The sequence below is a fragment of the Macaca thibetana genome, chromosome 3, assembly GCF_024542745.1.
Source record: "Macaca thibetana thibetana isolate TM-01 chromosome 3, ASM2454274v1, whole genome shotgun sequence".
NCBI lineage: Eukaryota > Metazoa > Chordata > Mammalia > Primates > Cercopithecidae > Macaca > Macaca thibetana.
The window spans coordinates 157,494,810-157,516,278 of NC_065580.1; the positions used below are offsets into that span (position 1 = coordinate 157,494,810).

At 42.9% G+C, this 21,469-nt stretch overlaps 2 protein-coding genes across 7 annotated transcripts in view; both read right to left on the reverse strand.

The window, feature by feature from the left end:
• The window catches only part of PCP4 (Purkinje cell protein 4), a 485,020-nt gene that overhangs the window by 391,310 nt on the left and 72,241 nt on the right, over positions 1-21,469 (reverse strand). The window contains exon 1 of one of the 6 annotated variants that reach the window (XM_050784600.1): positions 12,007-12,016. The exons of 4 other annotated variants lie outside the window; for them this stretch is intronic. The gene's annotated coding sequence lies outside the window, so the exon portion shown is untranslated. Of the gene's footprint in view, positions 1-3,615; positions 3,626-12,006; positions 12,017-21,469 lie in introns of those variants that run through there. One more of the 6 variants, XM_050784604.1, reaches the window with a different exon arrangement.
• SH3BGR (SH3 domain binding glutamate rich protein) overlaps positions 4,258-21,469 on the reverse strand; it is a 58,780-nt gene continuing 41,568 nt past the window's right edge. Inside the window, exons 4-8 of the mRNA XM_050784588.1 lie at positions 20,315-20,389; positions 18,901-18,993; positions 9,653-9,682; positions 7,351-7,486; positions 4,258-4,673 (exon numbers count right to left, since the gene is read on the reverse strand). Of these exons, the coding sequence (XP_050640545.1) occupies positions 7,385-7,486; positions 9,653-9,682; positions 18,901-18,993; positions 20,315-20,389 (300 nt within the window). The 3' untranslated portion in view covers positions 4,258-4,673; positions 7,351-7,384. The remainder of the gene's footprint in view (positions 4,674-7,350; positions 7,487-9,652; positions 9,683-18,900; positions 18,994-20,314; positions 20,390-21,469) is intronic.

Here is a 21,469-nt window from a genome sequence, read left to right on the forward strand (position 1 = left end):
CGTAGGGGAACCATACGGTGGTCCAGGATCGAGAGGAAAGGGCTTGTTGAGAAGGCTGTTCGTGGCTTTGGAGTGGGAGAAACATACATCTCAGCTCCGGCTCAGCCATTGCCAAAGTACTGAATTGAACGTCCCTGTGCCTCAGTTTCCTCCTTGCCAGATAAAGATGGTATCCACCTCATCGGGTTACTATAGCAACACATGAAGCCTTTAACACAGAACCCGGCTCATAGCAGGGACTCCGTCAGTGTTAGTGAATAAAAATAATAGGAAAGTCCTCACCCTGATTGTAATCCTAGGCTGTGAGCTTGATTCATGGAAGTCGACCTGGGAGGAGGTTTCTCTCACCTCCCCGACAAGATCCGGGTGCTAAATCTACAGAATGCTGGACTGGAACCAGGACCCCCACCAGTTAAGCCCCCACCCCATGCCCCCTCTATGCTACTCACACCTGCCCACCTGAGTCCCTCCCCAACTGGAATCTTCCACACCTGAGTACATTTCCGCATCTTTGAACAATCTCCTGACTTCTGGTTTGGAAAACAGCCAGATGCACTGATACATTTTAAGGATTTCCCAACTCTGTTTTTCTACTTCCAAGAAAGTCCTTCGAAAACAAAGCAGTGAAAAAGCCAAGTAACCTAGACAACTGTGAAAGGAATGCCTTTGTTAGGATCGTGAATATGTTTCCAAATATTTGGACATATGTTCTATACAGACTAAAAGTCTTGTGACAGAAAAGGATAATCAGCCCCTTCAATAATCAGGGTTCTGTTTTTACTTCTTTGATAAAATAAACCCCCCCAGAGGCTAAAAGAAGATCCCGTATCTTTATCAAAATTGTCAATATGCAATCAGTTGTTGACTAAATTTAGGCTCCTTTTGTATAATGCAAGGATGTGCATTCGAACAATAAATGCACATTTCGCCCAAAATAAAGTTACCTTGGATATAAGCTTTATAAATGATACACTAATTAATTTACCAATTAATTATAAGTAGGGTTTTTGTCTGTTTTCCTCCATCTGGTTGACAAATACCTCTTCCCACCTTCTGATGTCAACTAGCAGTACCCTGACTCCGGCTCACAGCCAGGGGACCTCGGGGGCAGAGATGCCATAGCAAGAAGCTTGTCTTTCATCGCCACCTAATGGCCATTTTCTGTTATTACAAAGTACCAGACCACTTCACACCTACTTGCTGTGCTTGCACAGGTGTAACAGTTAAGTGAGGTGGGGGGAGGTTTTGTTTTGTTTTGTTGTTTCTTTTTGAGAAAGGGTCTTGCTCTGTCACTCAGGCTGGAGTGCAGTGGCGTGATCAATGGGCTGGGCTGGAGTGCTGGGCTCAAGCAATCCTCCCACTTTGGCCTCCCGAGTAGCTGGAACTACAGGCACATGCCACCATGCCTGGCTAATTTTTGTATTTTTTGTAGAGATGGGGTCTTGCTATGTTGCCCAGGTTGGTCTTGAACTCCTGGGCTCAAGCAATCCACCCACCTCGACCTTCCAAAGTGCTGCAATTACAGGCATGAGTCACCGCACCCGGCCCAGGTAAACACGTTTTGAAAGAAAACATTTCTAGGTTGGGCACGGTAGCTCACGCCTGTGATCGCAGTACTTTGGGAGGCTGCGGTGGACAGATCGCCTGAGGTCAGGATTTCAAGACCAGCCTGGCCAACACGGTGAAACCCCGTCTCTATTAAAAATACAAAAATTGGCCGGGAATGGTGGCAGGCGCCTGCAGTTCTAGCTACTCAGGAGGCCGAGGCAGGAGAATGGCGTGAACCCGGGAGGCGGAGCTTGCAATGAGCCGAGATTGCACCATTGGATTCCAACCTGGGTGACAGAGCAAGACTCCGTCTCAAATAAATAAATAAACAATAAAAATTAGTCAAGCAAGGTAGTGCATGCCTATAGTCCCAGATACTCCGGCGGCTGAGGCAGGAAAATCACTTGAACCTGGGAGACGGAGGTTGCAGTGAGAGCACCACTGCGCTCCACCCAGGCAACAGAGGCACTGTCTCAAAAACAAACAAACAAACAAAAATTGTAAATATTTCCAAAGAATCTTTGCAGGAAATACAGTTCATTCTCTTCCTATACCTTTCACATTTCATTGAGAAAACTAAGAACTCAAAAACAACCACAAACCAAAGGAAGATTTCCATCCAAAGAAACGAGAGGGAGCCCACAAGGGGAGAGTGAGGAAGGGAGAGTGTATTGTTCAGTGACTGGAAAAAATACTCAAATTTTTGTGTAGTTGCCTAATTTAAAAAAAAAGAAAAAAAGAAACAATTCCTTTGCATGTTCAGACCTCCTTTATACTATTAAACCAAGCCTTTGAACTTCAATTCACTTCAGATCAACATGCAATTATTCCATTTCTCTGGTCTCTTTTGGTTTTTTTCCAAAATGATTTTTCCTTATTCACTTGGGGTTTCCTTTTGAGTTACTCTTTTTTACAGATTCACAATACTGCTTAGTTTCTAGAAGCTTCCTATATTGAAAAGCATTCAGATTTTTTCATATTTTGATACCACACAGTCCATATTTGGAATTCTCCTCACTGTGCCACTGGATTGCTAACCATGGAAGGTTGAAGGGACAGCTGAAGCCAAAACTAGAAGAGGACTGATACCATCCATAGGGTACTATTGATCTAAGTGATTTTTGCATTTCAGTGATACTTTAAAGAAAATCAAACGGGAGCAAATACAAATACCCTTCTAAAATGTTAATGTTTTTGACTACAGGAAAACAATATAAGAAAAAAATAATTCAATTTAAATAAGTGGTCTGGGTTTTTATCTTTGGTTATTGTCAGCATAGGTATTTATTTTCATTTTTTAAATATGAGAAATAGCAAGGTGGGCAGATCTCTTGAGGACAGGAGTTCCAGACCAGCCTGGTGAATATGGTGAAACCCTGTCTCTACTAAAAATACAAAAATTAGCTGGGCGTGGTAGCATGTGCCTATAATTACAGCTACTCAGGAGGCTGAGGCAGGAGAATTGCTTGAACCTGTGAGGCGGAGGTTGCAGTGAGCCGAGATCCTGCCACTGTACTCCAGACTGGGCAGCAAAACAGACTCCATTTCAAAAAAAAAACAAAAAAGAGAGAGGAGGAAAATTGGCACCTAGCTAAATCTATCTCCCTCCTACTCTGAAGTCAGCCCTGAGCAAGAAGGTGGTTAAGGTCTACTTATATAGGGGGTTGTTGTAAAAATTATGCAAACTTTTTAGATAGGATAATTTAATGCAATGAAATTAAAAATAGAAATAAATTTTCAATTATATGAATTTCCATTTTACTGTGGTCTTTTACATTAAGCAAAGGGAGAAATGTTTTTAACGCAGACTACTTCAATGATTGGAAACAAAATAACCTAATTCTATTCAAAATGCCTTTTGTTACTAGGGTAACAAGAAAAGAGCCGTTTCCCAGAGTTCATGAAAGCCAGGAGACTTCTGCAACTGCAGAATACACTCTGAAATAACACCAACAGACTCTGCTACAAAATTAGGAGGCAGACTCCAAAGGGGAAAGTTTATGGCCACTCCAAGTTGAATTGCCGTAATTAACATGAAATAGGAAAACAGTACAGCAAGGAGAGGAGCCCCTCTGACAATATGGGAGCAGTGTTTGCTACAAACACACAAGGAATCGCACATAGGCAGGGAGGTAGCAGGGTGAATATCAACAAAATCTTACAAGGAAGAAAAAATATCTACAGTAAACTAAGGCAGGGCAGGTGAGCAGAAATGCTATCAAACTTACCTGGTGTACAAGTCATTGGAGCTGGATCAGCTGTAGGTGAACACACACTCCTGGCCATCAGGAAGCAAAATTACAGGACCCGGCTCCACAGCCATGGCTACAAATCAATCAACAGCAGGAGACACAGAAGCAGCCACTCCCTTCAGCTCAGAAACGTGTAAAGGGTACTGGGTTGCAAATTTCTGTCCTTACCATTATCCCTCCTTACCATCATCCCCACACAAGTGGATGATAGAGTTACAGTTAGATAACGCTTCAAAGATGATGTGCACAGCGTGTAATAAAAAAAAAAAATACGACATAATGAGATAATCAGTGCAATTTGAAAACACGGACCAAATAATCACTGCAATAAAAGACATCGATCCCAACGCAGACAGAAAAGTGCTGCTGAAGATTTAGACTTGGCAACACACAGACAGAGTTCAGGCATATGCAAGCAGGGACTATAAATAATGAAATGATGCTCCCTGGGACAAGATATTTTTCTATTAATCTTTATTTATATGATGGTTCTCTGGAAAGCATTTCATTTTCAAACCTATTTCTGAGATAAGTAGCATAAGGCGCATCTGAAGAAATACTATCGCTGTATCACAGAGAACTTCCATGCCTTGAAATTTTTTTCAGAGTATTATTAATAAGATGGTCTAGCTATGCAGAGCAAAAAAGAAAAAAAATCTTCAAAAGCTAAGACTGTTAGGCACATGAAGGTATGCATAAACTGTCTTCACATTTAATTTCGTATGATTCGGGAGATACATCCATGTACATCTAACCAGGACAGGCAGCACAAGTCCTCAGTGAACCCCGGGTGTGCCAGCTTCAAGCCAAAGTATTCCGTTGAGTTTGGTTTGTGGAGAGACATTTGAAATGTTGCTTCATAGCTTCCATTTTCTAAAAGAAAAGGCAAATATTAGGGAAAGACTGTTAGAGAAAGACACAGAATGTTTACCACAATCTTCATCACTTAACACACAATAAAGGAAAGTGTTGCCTTTTATTCTATAAACCACTAGTCATCATTTGCTCCCCACTGAAAGGAAATTCCTCTCACAGAAAACCAAGCTAGAGTTATATCCTTTCTCTGCACAAACATATATCAAACACCATAAGGAAGTCAACATCTCCAATTTTAATTTCCCACTGTGTTTTCACGGAAAATAGGTTGAACTGACAGGTTGGTCCTAGAGGGGGAGCTCTAAATGGTTCATGGCTACACCAGAGGAAGGTATTAAGTGGCCACCTTTTGGGAGGTAGAAACCAGTCTCATATTGGACATTATTTGCCCTGGGACTCAAACATCAATTTAGATTCTAGGTCAGATGTGGTGGCTCACGCCTCTAATTCCAACACTTTGGGAGGCCAAGGTGGGCAGATCACTTGAGCCTAAGAGTTCGAGACCAGCCTGGGCAACATGGCGAAATCCCATCTCTACAAAAAATACAAAAATTAGCCAGGCACAGTGGTGCGTGCCTGTAATCCTAGCTACTCAAGAGGCTGAGGTGGGAGGATCACCTGAGACCAGGGAGGTCAAAGCTGCAGTGAGCCATGATCTTACCACTGCACTCCAGCCTGAGTGACAGAGTGTGACCCTGTCCAAAAAAAAACCGATTGACTCCAACTCCAACTATGGGAAATGAGAATTCTTTCATAGTTCCATTCATTGCCTTGTTCTGTCTAAAATAGTCTTTTCAAATAAAATGCATGGATAATCTATGAGTTATGGATGGGTTTGTTTTTGGAAGCCAAATAGTTTGCAGAATACCTGACTGCATCATCATGTCGCATTTTAAAGGTTATTGACTCCCTTCGGGAGTCTGTGGCTGGGATTTAGGGTGCTGCCTGGTTTACTCCTTCACTGTCAGGCATTTTGACCTCACAACAGACTATTAGGGACTGGATTCCAAACTAGAACCCATCAGAGAAACAGGCAGAATGTGCTAGCCACAACTGTAACTTGCCTTTTTTCCTTTCTTTTTTGGAAATGGCCTATAAAGAAGCCATCTGTCTACATTAAAGATTCTCTCTCGGCTGTGCCATTTCACATCCAATATTTCTTTATAATTATCACATTAAAACTGCACAATTTTTAAAGAACTTTCCAAGTTGAGTGAACAGACATGGATTTAAACAGGACCAACGAGTCTGTTACTGTGAGTTTTGCTTTGTTTTGTTTTGTTTCTGGTATGATAATAAATATCATATTTTCATTTTCTACCATTCTTCAGGTAGAATATCTTAAGCTTGCCAGTTTTCTTTTTTTAAAAATGAGTCCCAACCCACTCCTTGGAAATGGAGTTGTAACCAAGTGGCAAGCAGAGGGCCTTAAAGTAGAAGTCTGTGGGTCCAAAGCATGAAAGAAACTCCCTGGAGAGACATCAAATCGTGGGCTAGATTCACTTTCTCATTCAAGCAAATGAATGACAAAACCTTTATGGTCCAATAACAAACTGTGATGGCCACTCTCACTAGCTCCAAGATGCTCTAAAAATAGATTAAGTGTTTTTTATATTAGCTTTTTATTTATAAGTCTATTAAGCAGGGACATCCCTACTATTCAAATTGAACCCCCAGATTAACTAGACACAGAGCACTGATTGGTGTGTTTACAAACCTTGAGCTAGACACAGTGCTGATTGGTGCATTTACAATCCTCTAGCTGGACATAAAAGTTCTCCAAGTCTTCCCCAGATTAACTAGACACAGAGCTCTGATGGGTGTGTTCACAAACCTTGAGCTAGACATAGGGTGCTGAACGGTGTATTTACAATCCTTTAGCTAGACATAAAGGTTCTCCAAGTCCCCCACCCGACTCAGGAGCCCAGCTGACTTCACCTAGTGGATCCCACACCAGGGGCCAAAGGCGGAGCTGCCTGCCAGTCCCACGCTGTGCACTGCAGTCCTCAGCCCTTGGCCAGCTGATGGGACCGGGCGCCACGGAGTGGGGGGCGGCGCTCGTCCCGGAGGCTTGGGCTGCACAGGAGCCCACGGCGGAGGCGGGGGCGGAGGCGGGGGCGGGGGCGGGGGCGGGGGGGGGGGCGGGGGCGGGGGCGGGGGCGGGGGCGGGGGCGGGGGCAGCTCGGGCATGGCTGGCTGCAGGTCCCGAGCCCTGCCCCGTAGGGAGGAAGCTAAGGACCCGCGAGAATTCCAGCACAGTGCCGGCTGGCACAGGTGCTAAACCCCCCACTGCCCGGGGCAGCGGTGCCGGCTGGCCACTCCGAGTGCAGGGGCCCGCCAAGCCCACGCCCACCCGGAACTCGCGCTGGTCCGCGAGCGCCGCGCGCAGCCCGGGTTCCCACCCGCCCTTGCCTCTCCCTCCACACCTCCAGGCAAGCAAAAGGGAGCCGGCTCTGGCCTCGGCCAGCCCAGAGAGGGGCTCCCACGGTGCAGTGGCAGGCTGAAGGGCTCCTAAAGCGCTGCCAGAGTGTACTCCGAGGCCGAGGCCGAGGCAGCGCCGAGAGTGAGGGCTGCTAGCACGTTTTCACTTCTCACTATTACTAAGCAAAATGTGCTGCAGATAGCATACAATACAGTAACTAGCAGCTTTTCCACCCCAGAATCCTGTAGCTACCTGGAGAGGTGGAAGAAATGAAGCATGAAAAGGCCTAGGAATCTTCCTCTTCTCCAGGCTCCTCTTCTCCTTCTGCAGCTTCCTCCTCCTCCTCCTCGGCTTCCCCTTCCGCACCCTCCGTAGTTGTTAACTCCGTCTTATTTTCACAAAAATTACGTTAGTATTAAGGAGCGTAAGGGCCAAGGATACAGTGAGAAAAAAACTGTGAAAGGCTGGACTAGAGGTCAGAGCCTCCCACACCCCACCACACAACACACAAATACACATACCACACATGCCACACAAACACATGCCACACACATACCCCATACACATACCACCCAAACACACACCACAGAAACACACATGACACAGCACACACACCCCCACACACACCACCCACACATCCACACACACCACATACATACCACACACGCACACACCAGACCACACACACCACACACATCACATACCACACACAAATACACGTATATGTCACACATACACCACACATACATCCCCTCCACACCACACATATACACCAAACCACACACATCACACACATACCACACACCAAACACACCACACACCATATATACACCACACACAAATACACATATATCACACATACACCATACCACACATACATACACACACACAAAAAAAAATCCTTCTAAACACAGACTCCTCAATTTGGAATGGTGCTTTAGAATGATACGCTAATTCTAACAGGTTTTATAATCTCTCTTAAGCGTACAGTCTCCACTCATATTAACAAACCATTCTCAGCAAATAACCTTTACTAATTCAGAAGGTGTATATATATAGTTAGAAGAATAAAATACAAAAAGAATCAGCAAATCGAATTTTGTCAGAAAGGATAAGCTGTTAAATGCACAAGTTGGTTATATTTTCTTGTAACAAGCTAATTTCTTCAAGCAAAATTTATCAGCAACCTACATATATAATCTGGAATTTCTTCCAAATTAACAGCATGTTTTTTATCTTATTTTTAAAAATCTATTTTGAAGCTGGCCTAGCAAGAGAGAAACAAAAGAAATAATTATTGGAAAGATATAAATAATGAGAAATCATGGTGTAGAATATACTAGAAACAATCTTTGGGTCTAAGAAGAGGGGTTGGTTTGATATATTAACATTTAAAATAATGAAGCAGATCTATACTTAATACCTCCCCAAATACAGGCACATTCCATGAAAAAAAGGAGACTACAAGAGTATTCATCAAAAATTGATGGGGGGTGTGTGTGTGTGTGTGTGTGTAGCTAGAGTGGTTATGTGTGGGTAATGAGGGTTAAAAGCTATGTTCATTTTCCTCTTCTATCTGCATTTTTTAAATTTTCTATAAAGATCATGAATTTTGTCATTTCAAAAGTTAACAAAAGTTACTTTGGGGGCATTTCTTTTGACATTTGGGACTCTCTTTAATGTTGATGACCTTGTGCTGAAATAGCTAGACAATACATGTAACTTAGTAAATTATTCTCCCTACCCTTGTGTTCACAATTTTAAATTAATTCTCTAGCATTTTAAAGTGATTAATCCAGGCCCAGTGTAGTGACTCACGCCTGTAATTCCAGCACTTTGGGAGGCCGAGGCAGGTGGATCACTTGGGGTCAGGAGTTCAAGACCAGCCTGGCCAACATGGTGAAACCCCATCTCTACTAAAAATACAAAAATTAGCCAGGTGTGGTGGCACGTGCCTGTAATTCCACCTACTCAGAAGGCTGAGACAGGTGAATCACTTGAACCCAGGAGGCGGAGGTAGGAGTGAGCTGAGATCACACCACTGTACTCCAGCCTGGACGACAGAGTGAGACCCTGTCTCAAAAAAACAAAAACAAACAAAACACAACAACAAGAAAATAAAGTGATTAATGCAAAGATGTTCAAAAACATCAACATAAGTAGGAATCCCTCCCTCAATGAAAACACCACTAACCACCATGCAGGATTCCTAAACCCAGTGCATTCAACAGCGTGGAAAAGGACGAGGAGCAGGCATCTCCAGCCAGTGCCCTGGCCTGGCCTGACATCAGTGAGAAACCACAGAAGATACCTTCACCCAAGGGGGCTCAGAACAGGGTCAAGAGCCGAGCCCTGTTTCTCTCTCCACCTTCCTCAGACAAACTGATCTCCAACTTACTTTCCTTCTCAGCAGGTTAAAGGAGGATTTTCTGGGTGTGTGGGTTGCATCACTCTCTTATGTCATTAAGAACGTGCCTAAAGCTGCAATCCTCCCACCTAAAAGATGTTTTTATTAAGCAGATTAAGCACAGCTGTTGAAGATGGTCAACTGTACCTCTTCTGTGGCTGTCTCTCCTTCTTCTTCCTTATATCCATAAATCAAAATTAAAGAAAAAAACATAATTCAAGTAAGCTTAAAGTCAAATCTGAAAATCAAGCAAACTATAATAAAAAACAAGCTAATCAAAATGAACAACATATTAGTTTATCCATAAAATAAGTAAATAGCAAAGATATGATAGCTGGGTGATCCCTACTTCTTTCATACCTTATATTTCAAGCTCTTAAAATAATTGTGAGATTAAAGACAGTTTCCCATCACTTGAACTCTTGAGAAAATGTAATTAATTATTAATGCTGCTTAGTAATACATTTAATTCTATTTCTAAAGCATACCAAAGATTTATAGCGCTATCTAGCGAAATTCAGACCATATGCAAGTAATTTAAAAATTTGAACAAAAATGTCTTTTCTGACTTTATGCCCTTATAACTATGTCTTTATTTCAGTTTTGAACAAATTAATAAAAGTAGGTCAAAAACTTTTCCTCTATGAGAACAAAATGATAACATTTCCGAATCACATAGTATTTTAAATACTGATTTCTGGGTAAAGAAAGAAACTTGCAAGGTAAGAGTGGGTGGGGTCACCCAAGGCTCCAATAGTCTCTATTGTGCAAAGCAACAGCCCACTGGAATTTCTGTTTCCCCCAGACCAAAGCAAGAGAACCAGGTTACGGTTCCTAAAAATGCCTCTAAGAAGAAAACAAAAGCTTTTCCATCCCTTCCCAGAATGGTCCCATAAACCTCCCTGGAGCCAGAGTGCCACAATTGCTTTAATTAAAGAGAGAGATGAGGTTCTTAAGAGCAGTCCCTAAAAATTCCTAATGCCTTTCAACTCAGGCAGTGAGCTCAGGGAATCATCGACAGGGGGCACTGAAAGAGATCTTGCAGTCACATACATTCTCTACCCAGCACCATGTTTATACAGATGAGGACACTGAGGCCGCACAGGGAAGTCATTTGCCAAAGTCAAAGGTCACAGGACAAGGAGTCAACACAATCAGGACTCAGTACAAGTCTACTGATTCCTAATGAAGTGTCCTTCTTACACTACCAGGCAGCTTCTCAAGATTAATAATGGAAAAATCAAAATCACAGAAGGTGGCAGAGTGCAATAGCTCATGCCTGTAATCCCAGCTCTTCGGAAGGCCGAGATGGGAGGATAACTTGAAGCCAGGAGTTCAAGACCAGCCTGGGCAACATAGCAAGACCCTCCTCACCCCATCTCTATAAAACATGTTAAAAATTAGCCAGGCATCCAGAGGCAGAGGCGGGAGGATCACTTGAGCCCAGGAGTTTGAGGCTGCTGTGAGCTATGATTGTGCCACTGCACTCCAGCCTGGGTGACAAAATAAGACCCTGTTCATAAAATAAAATTTTTAAAATCACAGAAGGTAGGCCGGGCACAGTGGCTCGTGCCTGTAATCCCAGCACTTTGGGAAGCCGAGGCAGGCGGATCACCTGAGATCTGGAGTTTGAGACCAGCCTGACCAACATGGAGAAACCCCATCTCTACTAAAAATACAAAATTAGCTGGGTGTGGTGGCACATGCCTATAATCTCAGCTACTCGCGAGGCTGAGGCAGGAGAATCGCCTGAACCCAGGAGGCAGAGGTTGGGGTGAGTCAAGATTGCACCACTGCACTCTAGCCTGAGCAACAAGAACAAAACTCTGTCTAAAATAAATAAATAAATATCACAGAAGGCAAGTTATAGAGGATCTAACACACTCCCACATCTCCTGGCCCAACCTCATGTTTTTAGCCATATCCAGAATAATACCTTCATAGTTCTGAGACGGGCACTGAACCTGAAAGCCTGACAGTGCCGGCCAGGTCTGTTAGTCCAAGAGGACTTTTTCAGCACTGGGAATCTTCAAACTAACCTTTACGTTAAACGCCACTGGTGACACCCCAAGTTTTGGTGCTCAAATAATGTGCAGAAGAGTCTGGCAGTTGCTGCAAAATCCAGGTGTTGCTTTCACAGTGGTGTGTTGATTGTGCCTCTTTAATCCTGCCTAATCCTGCCCATGTCCCGCCCCTCCTCTGCCATGACTGCCATCTTTGCTCAGTGGGTTGCTGAAGGAAGATCCTAAAGAGTGATTATCACCTCCTCTTTTCTTTCTCATCTCCAATCTGTGCTCCAGACTGCAGCCAGAGAGATCATTCCAAAAAGCACCCAACCTTACTGTGCTACCCTCATCTTTAGAAACTTCCATCTCCTCAAGATACTCTACCCTCCTGATATGGTTTGGCTGTGTCTCCACCTAAATCTCACCTTGAATTGCAATAATCCCCACGTGTCAAGGGTGGGGCCAGGTAGAGGTAACTGAATCATGGCGGCGGTTCCCCCATACTGTTCTTGTGGTAGTAAGTCTCACAAGACCTGACGGTTTTGTAAATGGGAGTTCCCCTGCACAAGCCCTCTTGTTTGCCACCATGTAAGACATGGCTTTGTTTCTCCTTAGCCTTCTGCCATGATTGTGAGGCCTCCCCAGCCATGTGGAACTGTGAGTCCATTAAACCTCTTTCCTTTATAAATTACCCAGTCTTGGGTATTTCTTTATTAGCAGCGTGAGAACAGACTAATACATCTCCTTAGAAGAGTGAAAAGGCTGTTTGGCTCTGCGTACCCCTCTGGCCTCATCCCTTACCACTCTACTTCAGCCATCCTGAGTCACATGCAATTTTCTCACATTGGCCACACCTTCCAGGATATGCTCAGAACATTTCCAAGGAGACTTTCCTAACCCACAAGGTTGAGTTAAGGACCTTCTCACTTGTTCCCATAATCATCATTTATTTACCTGTCTCCCTCACTAGTCTACGTGTTTGGGGGCATACCCTGTGTCTTATTCATTTTTGGATCTCTGGGAACTGTCTGGCCCCTCCAGGCCACTGTCTGGAACCAACAGGCAAGCTCAATAAATATATGTTAGGGATTGGATAGAGGAACACATGAAATCTATTAGTAACTCTTTAGATCTCAAAGAACTTTAATTTTCTTCTTCACATAGGATCAGAATAAAATTCATTATATGTACCATAGAATTATTGATTACGTAGAGTTTTACATTCTTCTGAATCCAATTATTTTTATTAATTATATTCAGCTGAAACAAATGAATTAACCAGATACACACTATTAAAAATAAGGTCAACCCGAGTTAATGGGTGCAGCACACCAACATGGCACATGTATACAGATGTAACAGACCTGCACGTTGTACACATGTACCATAGAACTTAAAGTATAATAAAAAATATATAAATAAAATAAGGTCAACCATAGAGCTGGCCTGGAGGGCAGTAAGAAGTCTTACAGGAATGTAAGTCTCAACTTTTATAGTTAGCTAGCAACAACCATGGAGGAACCTAGCACTCTTTTTTTTTTTTTTTTGAGATGAAGTTTTGCTCTCATTGACCAGAATGGAGTACAGTGGCACGATCTCAGCTCACTGCAACCTCTACCTCCTGGGTTCAAGCGACTCTCCTGCCTCAGCCTCCCGAGTAGCTGGGATTACAGGTACCCGCCACCAAGCCTGGCTAATTTTTTGTATTTTTAGTAGAGACAGGGTTTCACCGTGTTGGCCACGCTGGTTTCAAACTCCTGACCTTCAGCTGATTCACCCGCTTCGGCCTCCAAAAGTGGTGAGAATACAGGTGTGAGATACCAGATCTGGCCCCTAGCATTCTTTATCAATATTTGAATTGACCTTAATATCTTAAAAGATATGTTAAGCAGGGAAAGTGACTGCTCAGAGAATGCATAAAAATACTTAGCCTCAAAAGGATAAGTAAGCTTGGAAGAACTTTGGATATTATCATCACAAGCTCCCCCAGAACATAAGCTCTGTGGGAGCGGTGACTCTGTCATTTTCATTGCTCCCTCCACAGTCCCTGGAATCCTGCCTGGCATGTGGCAGCACTCAATCTGTCCATAAGGTGTTGAATGGCTGCATTTATGTAATGCTACTCCAGCTCAGCTTCAAATCCCCCATAGAATGAGGTGGGATATATTAGTTTTAAAAATAATGGCTGGGTGTGGTGGCATATGCCTGTAAACCCAACACTTTAGGAGGCCAAGGAAGGAGGATCACTTGAGGCCAGGAGTTTGACACCAGCCTGGTCAACAGAGCAAGACCCCATCTCTACAAAAAATGTAAAAATTAGCTGGGTGGGGTGGCCTGTGCCTATAGTCCCAGCTACTCGGGAGGCTGACATGGAAGAATCACTCGAGCCCAGTATGATTATGCCACTGCACTCCAGCCTGGGTGACAGAATGAGACTTTGTCTCTAAAAAAATAAATAAATAAAAATAATAATAAGCTTCCAACCTTGGTTTACAGAATTATAAAATACTGGAATTAGGCAGATCCTTAAAAGTCATCTTTGTAAAACTGAATTGACTTTCATGGTTGGCAAGTAATTATATGCACAAAAGCATTTTTTAAGATAATTATAATCACCCAGTCAATTAAGCCAGGATCTCACATAATCATCATTTGAGGAAGCACACACCTTAAAGTAATTTCACCTTGTTTTTCAGAGAAAGCCAGAAGAGAGAAACCTCACAAGTGGGAAGTCTTAGAACCTTCCACAGCAGCTATTTTTGTTGGAAACTTGGCCAGAAAAGCAGACTGCAGAGGTGGCGAGTGGCCAGAACTAAGGACAGGTGTCAGTGGTGGTGAGTGCCAGGCAACGTTCAGTGGGAACAGGTGGCAGGCGTGGGAGATAGTGAAGGGCTAGCCCAGCGTGTCCTACAAGGGAAGCCAGCCTCAGAGCGGCTGGAAATGAGAGGACAGAGGGAGAGTCCTCTCGAGCTTCAGGCACCCCAGGAACCCAGCCTGAGACCCGTGACTCCTCCCACAAACCTACATCAATGTTTGTCCCCTGAAACTTTTCTCAAGACTGCTATTGGAGGATGCCAAGAGGGGTGGTTACAGACCATAATCATATTGTCTGTCAAGCAAGGGCCTCACGACTTTCAGATCGGATGACGGGACTGACAAAGCACACCATTTTAAATAATTGTACGTTGATCAAAAAAAGAAACTAAACCTGCACAAGGTACAATGTTTCCAGCATTTTCTAAAGCTCTCGTGATGTCCCAGTCTGCAATTTGTTTCTTACAGAATGCCCAGAAGCTGAGCTGACCTTCTGTTTTCCTCCTTTACTCCTGAGGCGATGGTTCCTTAGCCCCTCACCCTCCCTGGGTCATCAGGCCAGGCCCCATGAGTTCCCCTATTTCTTCAAGTTACACTAAGATCTTCCTAGGCATGAAGTCATGGTCTTTTCAGTGTTCACCCTTCTGACCTCCCAAGTCCTCCTGCCTCAAGCCATTATCAAGGAGAGAATTTACATCTTGGCATCTTGCATTTAAGAACCCTGGAGGTTGAGGAGGTGGTCAGGGGAAGTCCACATTATTAAAGAAGATAATAGTTTTTGTTTACATTTCTGCTGTTTTTTTAAATCAATGTCAAACATTAGGTAAATATTCCTCTCCATTAAATGGAATTGTATGAGTGCCTACAAGTGTGTGTCGAGTGTGCATGTTTCATAGCAGAGATCAGATGAGCCTGTCCCTGACTTAGCCACTTGCCTCGTTTATCACTCAGCTGAACATTGCCAGGTTCCGGAGAAAGGTTTTTTGCTTGTTCTGTGTTTTTACTGCACACATTACAATTGTTTTCAACACATAAATGAAGGCAGGTTTTTTAAAAAATAAAAGGTAAAAACTTGATATGGTTTGTCATCTAGTTAACAGAAATGCACCAATGCATTGCATTTCTGGTTTCATTATTGTATTAAGGCTAGATAAGATGTCACCATTTGGGGAAGTTGGGTGAAGGGCACACAAGACTCTATTATTTTTGAAACTTCCTGTGAGTCTATAGTTTTATCAGAATAAAATGTTTAAAACTATTTCTATTCCTTCTCCTAATAAGCATGGCTGAAAGCCAGGATATGAATTGTGACTTGCTCTTTCTGCTCCACAAAGCTGAGGGGGTGGAGGGGTCAGAGTAAGAGTTATTTTCTCTTTCCACACACCACCTATTTGTTCTGGCTTTCCACCCCCAAGGAAGAAAGTACAGGCCCTGGTTTTCACAACCCTAGGCTAATGGGGTGATAAAGCTAGGCGGTACCTGAAGACAAAACAAAACAAAAAAGAGCTTGGAATTGGCAAGATGGAGGTGGCCAGACTGAGGAGGAAAAAAGGATTTTCCAGGAGGGGTACTGCCCAGGCCCTGCTCGCACACAGAAACAGAGCCGGGGACCACTGGCACATTTAAGTAACACAAGGCACTCTGCACAGGCAGCAGCGTCCGTGGTCAGAAGGCCAGCCACTGTGAAAAGCTAGTCTGTGTCCAGCCAGAGCAGAGGGTCTGGCCCGTGCCAAGGGACAGACAGCAGAAACACCACCATAGACAAATATCCAGCACCCAATCCCTGCCCAGTCACCATTAACGACCCCGGGATGGCTGTGAGACCCTCAGGAGGACAAAAACACCCCACCCAGCTGGAAGCTCCTGCCAGCCATGAGGTGGGCACACGGAGCTGATAGAGGACTGTAAGGAAATAAAGGAAGCTGATATTCCTTGCCCGGGAGTCTTAGGAACCAAGTGTGGGCCCACGAATATTCTAAACTTTATATCCACTGCAGCGTGTTGGTTAAGGAGGGAAGCCCAGGGAAGCGCCTCTGTTTTATCCACAGTGAGCCAAGAGGAGCAAAAAGAAATCGCCTCAAGATGGTTTCAACAGAGCTAGGCATTTTAAAGCCTTGGATTTACCAGAGGTGTCATACCTACATGAAACTACTAGGATATGTCTCATACTTTCAATGTTCAAAACACACACAGCTCTCCCTTGTCTTTCCGATTCCCTATCAGCCTGTCTATGACTGGGGTGCCCTGGGAGGAGAGATGCCCTTACAAAAAGACCGTGATGTCCTCCCATCTCAGCTTTTTTTTTTTTTTTCTTTTTGAGACAGGGTCTGACTCTATTGCCCAGACTGGAGTACAGTGGCACGATCTCAGCTCACTACAACTGCTGCCTCCCGGGTTCAAGTGATCCTCCCATCACAGCTTCCCAAATAGCTAAGATTACAGGCATGCGCCATCACACCAGGCTAATTTTTGTATTTTTAGTAGAGACGGGGTTTTACCATGTTGGCCAGGCTGGTCTCAGACTCTTGACCTCAAGTGATCTGCCCACCTCTGCCTTCCAAAGTGCAGAGATTATAGGCGTGAGCCACGTGCCTGGCCCCATCGCAGCTTTTAACAACAAACCAAAGACCGTCAAAACAAGCCAGCAAGTTCTTGAAGCACAACATGCAAAGCATTCTAAATATCTAAGCGGTGTTTGTCTCCTTCTTAAATTTTAAAGTTCAGCCTATTTTCATATATATTCATAAGGGTTAATCATGTTTTTACAACATTTCTCATCTGTTTACTGACAATCACAGAGGGTTTTTCTAATTTAATTGAATTAAAGTAAATCAAAGAGCATGTGTTGGTTTTCAAACCGGAAAAAGTCAGAACCTGTCTTTCTGTAGGATAAATAGTATTAAAGAGTTGAAAAGCGAATTTGATAATATGATGTTAGCAATATATTCATCTAAAATAAAAATATTTTTCACTTGCGGTCATTTCTTCACCATGGCCCACACAAAAATAACAAAAAAAAAATGTTTTTTTTAATTCCTATCAGGATTCACAAGGTTATAACTGACTTTGTCAAAGGCTCACAATTTTAAAAAGTAGTAGCAAAGAGAACGTAAAAGCTGGGTGATTCATCACTTCATAGAACTAACCCAGCCCAGTGGCTGAGAAGCTGAAGCAATGCCCACCCTGGCTGCAGGGGGCAGGATCTGATTATAAACATGCTACCTCCCTGCTGGTCTCACGGGAGAAAGGGGCTGGGGTGTAATGCTTTTGATCCTTGTCGCTATGTCTTAAAGAAGCAAACTCAACTTCAAAGTATTCATCAATATGACTGTAAGGGTGCATTAGGCAACTCATGAAAAGTTCAAATTGTGAAACAGATTTTTTTTTTTAATTACAAGATAATGAAATTGTCACTATATTTAATCTTTAAAGTATTGTTTCTGAATTACATAGGCTGACATGAAACACCATCTAACTTCTAGGTCAAGATTGAAGATTTTGTCTTTCTTTAAAACAAAAACTTCAGAGTTGTAATATCAACTTTTGAAATAGCCGTCTACTTCAAATATAAGTCTAAATATCGGGAATTTCCTTCCCTAGCCCCTCCGATTTTAAATTCTTTAAGGTAAAGACAAATCGATGCCCAGCCCCACACCCCTTTTTCCATAGTGTGGGTGTGGGTTTCAGCCCCTTTCTAGCCACATTTTATCCGGTGAATGAGGGTCCAGCTCTCATAAAAGCTCCCACACCTCTCCCAGAATAAATAAATTAGCAAACCATCAGGGTTTGAAAATAGTCTTTGCTACAACTGACCCAGTAGAGAAGGCCTCTGAGATTCTCCTCCAAAGAGGCCCAGACCAATGCCTGCACCCCATTCCCAGCCCCACCAGGCTCCTTCCTTGGCACCTGGCTTCCCAGCATGTTTTCAGAACTCCTTGAAGAAGTAGCCCTTCCCATCCCCCATTATCTCAGCTTGGCACTCACAGAAGCACAGTGTTCCCCAACATTGCCCACTCCTTATCCTGCTGCTCCTGCATGGGAACCCCTTTAGAATTAATCATGTGACTTCACCAGGATCTGCTATTTCCCTGATTGAACTTAACTGAGTGTCAGTTCCCCTCCCCAAGGAGTCCTTTTGATCCTCAAGTTCCTGTTGTCTTCCCCCAGATATACTGAACCCCCTTAGCTCTGTTTCCCCACTGGGCAGGGCTCCTGGGTGGGTGTAAGCTAGGAGTCTGTCATTAATCACGACTAAGCAGAAAGGGCCCTTGTTTATAAAGAGCATGCACCTAACCCAGCCATAACAACACCACAACAAATTCTCCAAGCCTTGTCTAACCAGCTCCCTCCAGGCCCAGGTTCAGGCTCCTTCGTCTTCCCTTTAGCCCTCTCTGCACCAGGACCCCAGTGCTTAACACATCAGTAGAAATTACCTGCTTCCTCCCCAGCTAAACTCACAGCTACTCACTCTCTTTCTGATTGCTTTGCCCAGAGTCAAGTTGTACAAGCCCTATAAAAGTCTCTATTGAACAGCAGAGAATCCAGTCAAACTGATGTGAAAAAGTGAACACTCACATTCTTCTCCTGGGCCTCAGGGAGGTTGCCCGCATCTTCATTGCCCTCTTTTTGTGCCTCAGTTTCTCCACCTTCTTCAGCCTTCTCTGATCCCTGGTCATAAAGGAAACCCAGGATATGAGCTCCAAAAAACAAACAACAACAACAAAAAAAAAAAAAACCAGGCCACATATGCTGTGGCTTTCTTATTTAGACACACAGTATATAAATGAAGCAAACATAGACTGCCCACTCATTAGGTCACTTAGCAACCAGAGCATAGGATCTCCAAACCCCAAAATGCCGACTGGGATAAGTCAAAGATACAACCTATGTGCGTTGCAGGGTAACAAACTGCCTAAGTGAGGAGTTTCGATTCACCCACTTCAGGCTGATGAGGAGAGATTCAAAGAATTCTATCTTCACACAGTGTTTTCTATTGCTTGTATGGAGGGAGGCTTATAATTTTATAGATTAAAAATTAAGAAGATAGATAAGGTAGAAAGATAAAGTAGACAGGTAAACATACATAGATGGATAAATGGATGGATGCATGGACAGATGGATGGATGGATGGATGGATGGATGGATGGATGGATGGATGGATGGATGGATAATGTACAGAGACAGATAGATAAACAGACAGACGGAGGAATGGATGTATGGACAAACATGGGTAGGTAGGCAGGCAGGCATACAGACACAGATAGATAGATAGATAGATAGATAGATAGATAGATAGATAGATAGATAGATAGATAGATAGATAGATAGATAGATATAAAAATAGATAGATAGATAGAAATAAAGATAGATAGATAGATAGATAGATAGATAGATAGATAGATAGATAGATAGATAGATAAATAGATAGATGGATGGATGGATGATAATATGGTTAGGCTTTGTGTCCCCACTCAAATCTCATCTTGAATTATAATCCCCATAATGGTAATAATCCCCACATGTCAAGAGAGAGACCAGATGGAAGTAATTGAATCATGGGGCAGTTTCCCCCATGCTGTCCTCGTGATCGTGAGTGAGTTCTCACGAGATCTGATGGTTTCATAAGGGGTTCTTCCCTCTTTGTTCAGCACTTCTCCTTCCTGCTGCCTTGTGAAGAAGGTGCCTTGCTTCCCCTTCACCTTCCTCCATGATGGTAAGTTTCCTGAGGCTTCCCCAGCCATGCTGATCTGTGAGTCAATTAAACCTCTTTCCTTTATAAACTACCCAGTCTTGGGCAGTTCTTTATGGCAGTATGAAAACAGACTAATATGGATGGATAGATACAGACAATAGATGATTGATTAGATAGATGGATAGATAATAGACTGATGGGTGGATGGATAGAGAGAGAGAGAGAGAGATATTAGGACGAAGTAGACATTCTGAGGAAGCTAGCATGGGGACGATGGCTCGAGACACCAGCGCTTACCTCTGTGGTGCTCGGTGCCTCTCCCACTACATCGCCATTGGGAAGGGACGATGCTTCCTCGGGTGATTTTGTCACCTGCATTATGTAAAGTGAGAGTGTTTGAGAATTTTCTTAAGGACAACAGCTTGCATTTCAATGTCTTAACTATTCAAACTGTATTTGTCTTCATCCTTAATCTTATCTTCACTAAGTAGGTAGGGCAGTCATTACCACCCACACTTCAGAGACAGGAAAATAAAGGCAGAAAATGTCACACTGTGGGTTAGGGGAAGGACTAAGTCTACACCTCCTCCCTGATGCTCTTTCAACTTACAAAATGGGTTCCAGCCTTTTAAAATATCAGGTTGTTTTTATTACAGAGGCACTGCAAGTTCGTGGGTGCAAATTAAGCCACACACACACCCTCCAATCCCACCCTCCTGTGATAATCAGTATTAAAAATGTGATAGGGTACCTCTGCATCCTAATACATAAGGCTATTTTAGGGGGGAATTGATTGTCATTTTTCTTTTATTTTTGTGATTTTGAAACAGAAATGGGAACACAGTTTGCATGACTTCATTTTTAGCTCAATGTACCATGGACATTTGTCCAACTTAATTCATATGATCGATCCTATTGAATCATTATTTTTAACATATGCTTCATATTAAATATATAATAATTTATGCATACATTCTCCAGTCAGTGGGTGTTCTGAATGTTTGTATGTTTCTTCCACTACAAATAACACTATACTAAACTGAATAAAATGGTGAGGTTATTCTTACTAGTTTTCAAAAAGGTGGCAGCAATTCATATCCCCACAATGATACATAAATGTCTCCTTCTCCTTTATCCTCATAACCAGCGAAGATGATTGTTATCTCTAATGTTTACCAATATGTTGAGGAGAAAATAGAATTTCATTTTTTGTTTCATTTATACATTTATCATTATTGGAAATAAGGGCATATTTTTAATAAATTTTTAGCTATTTCTATTTCCTCTTCAAATAATTATCTTTATATGTTTTGCCCATTTTATTTGATTTTTTCTTTCTGTAGACATTGCAGTGAATGCATTGCTCATTTTTACTTCAGTTGTTTGTTCTTTACTATCAATTTTTAGAGTATCTTTCTATATTAAAAATTTTAACCCTTTGTCATGTTACAA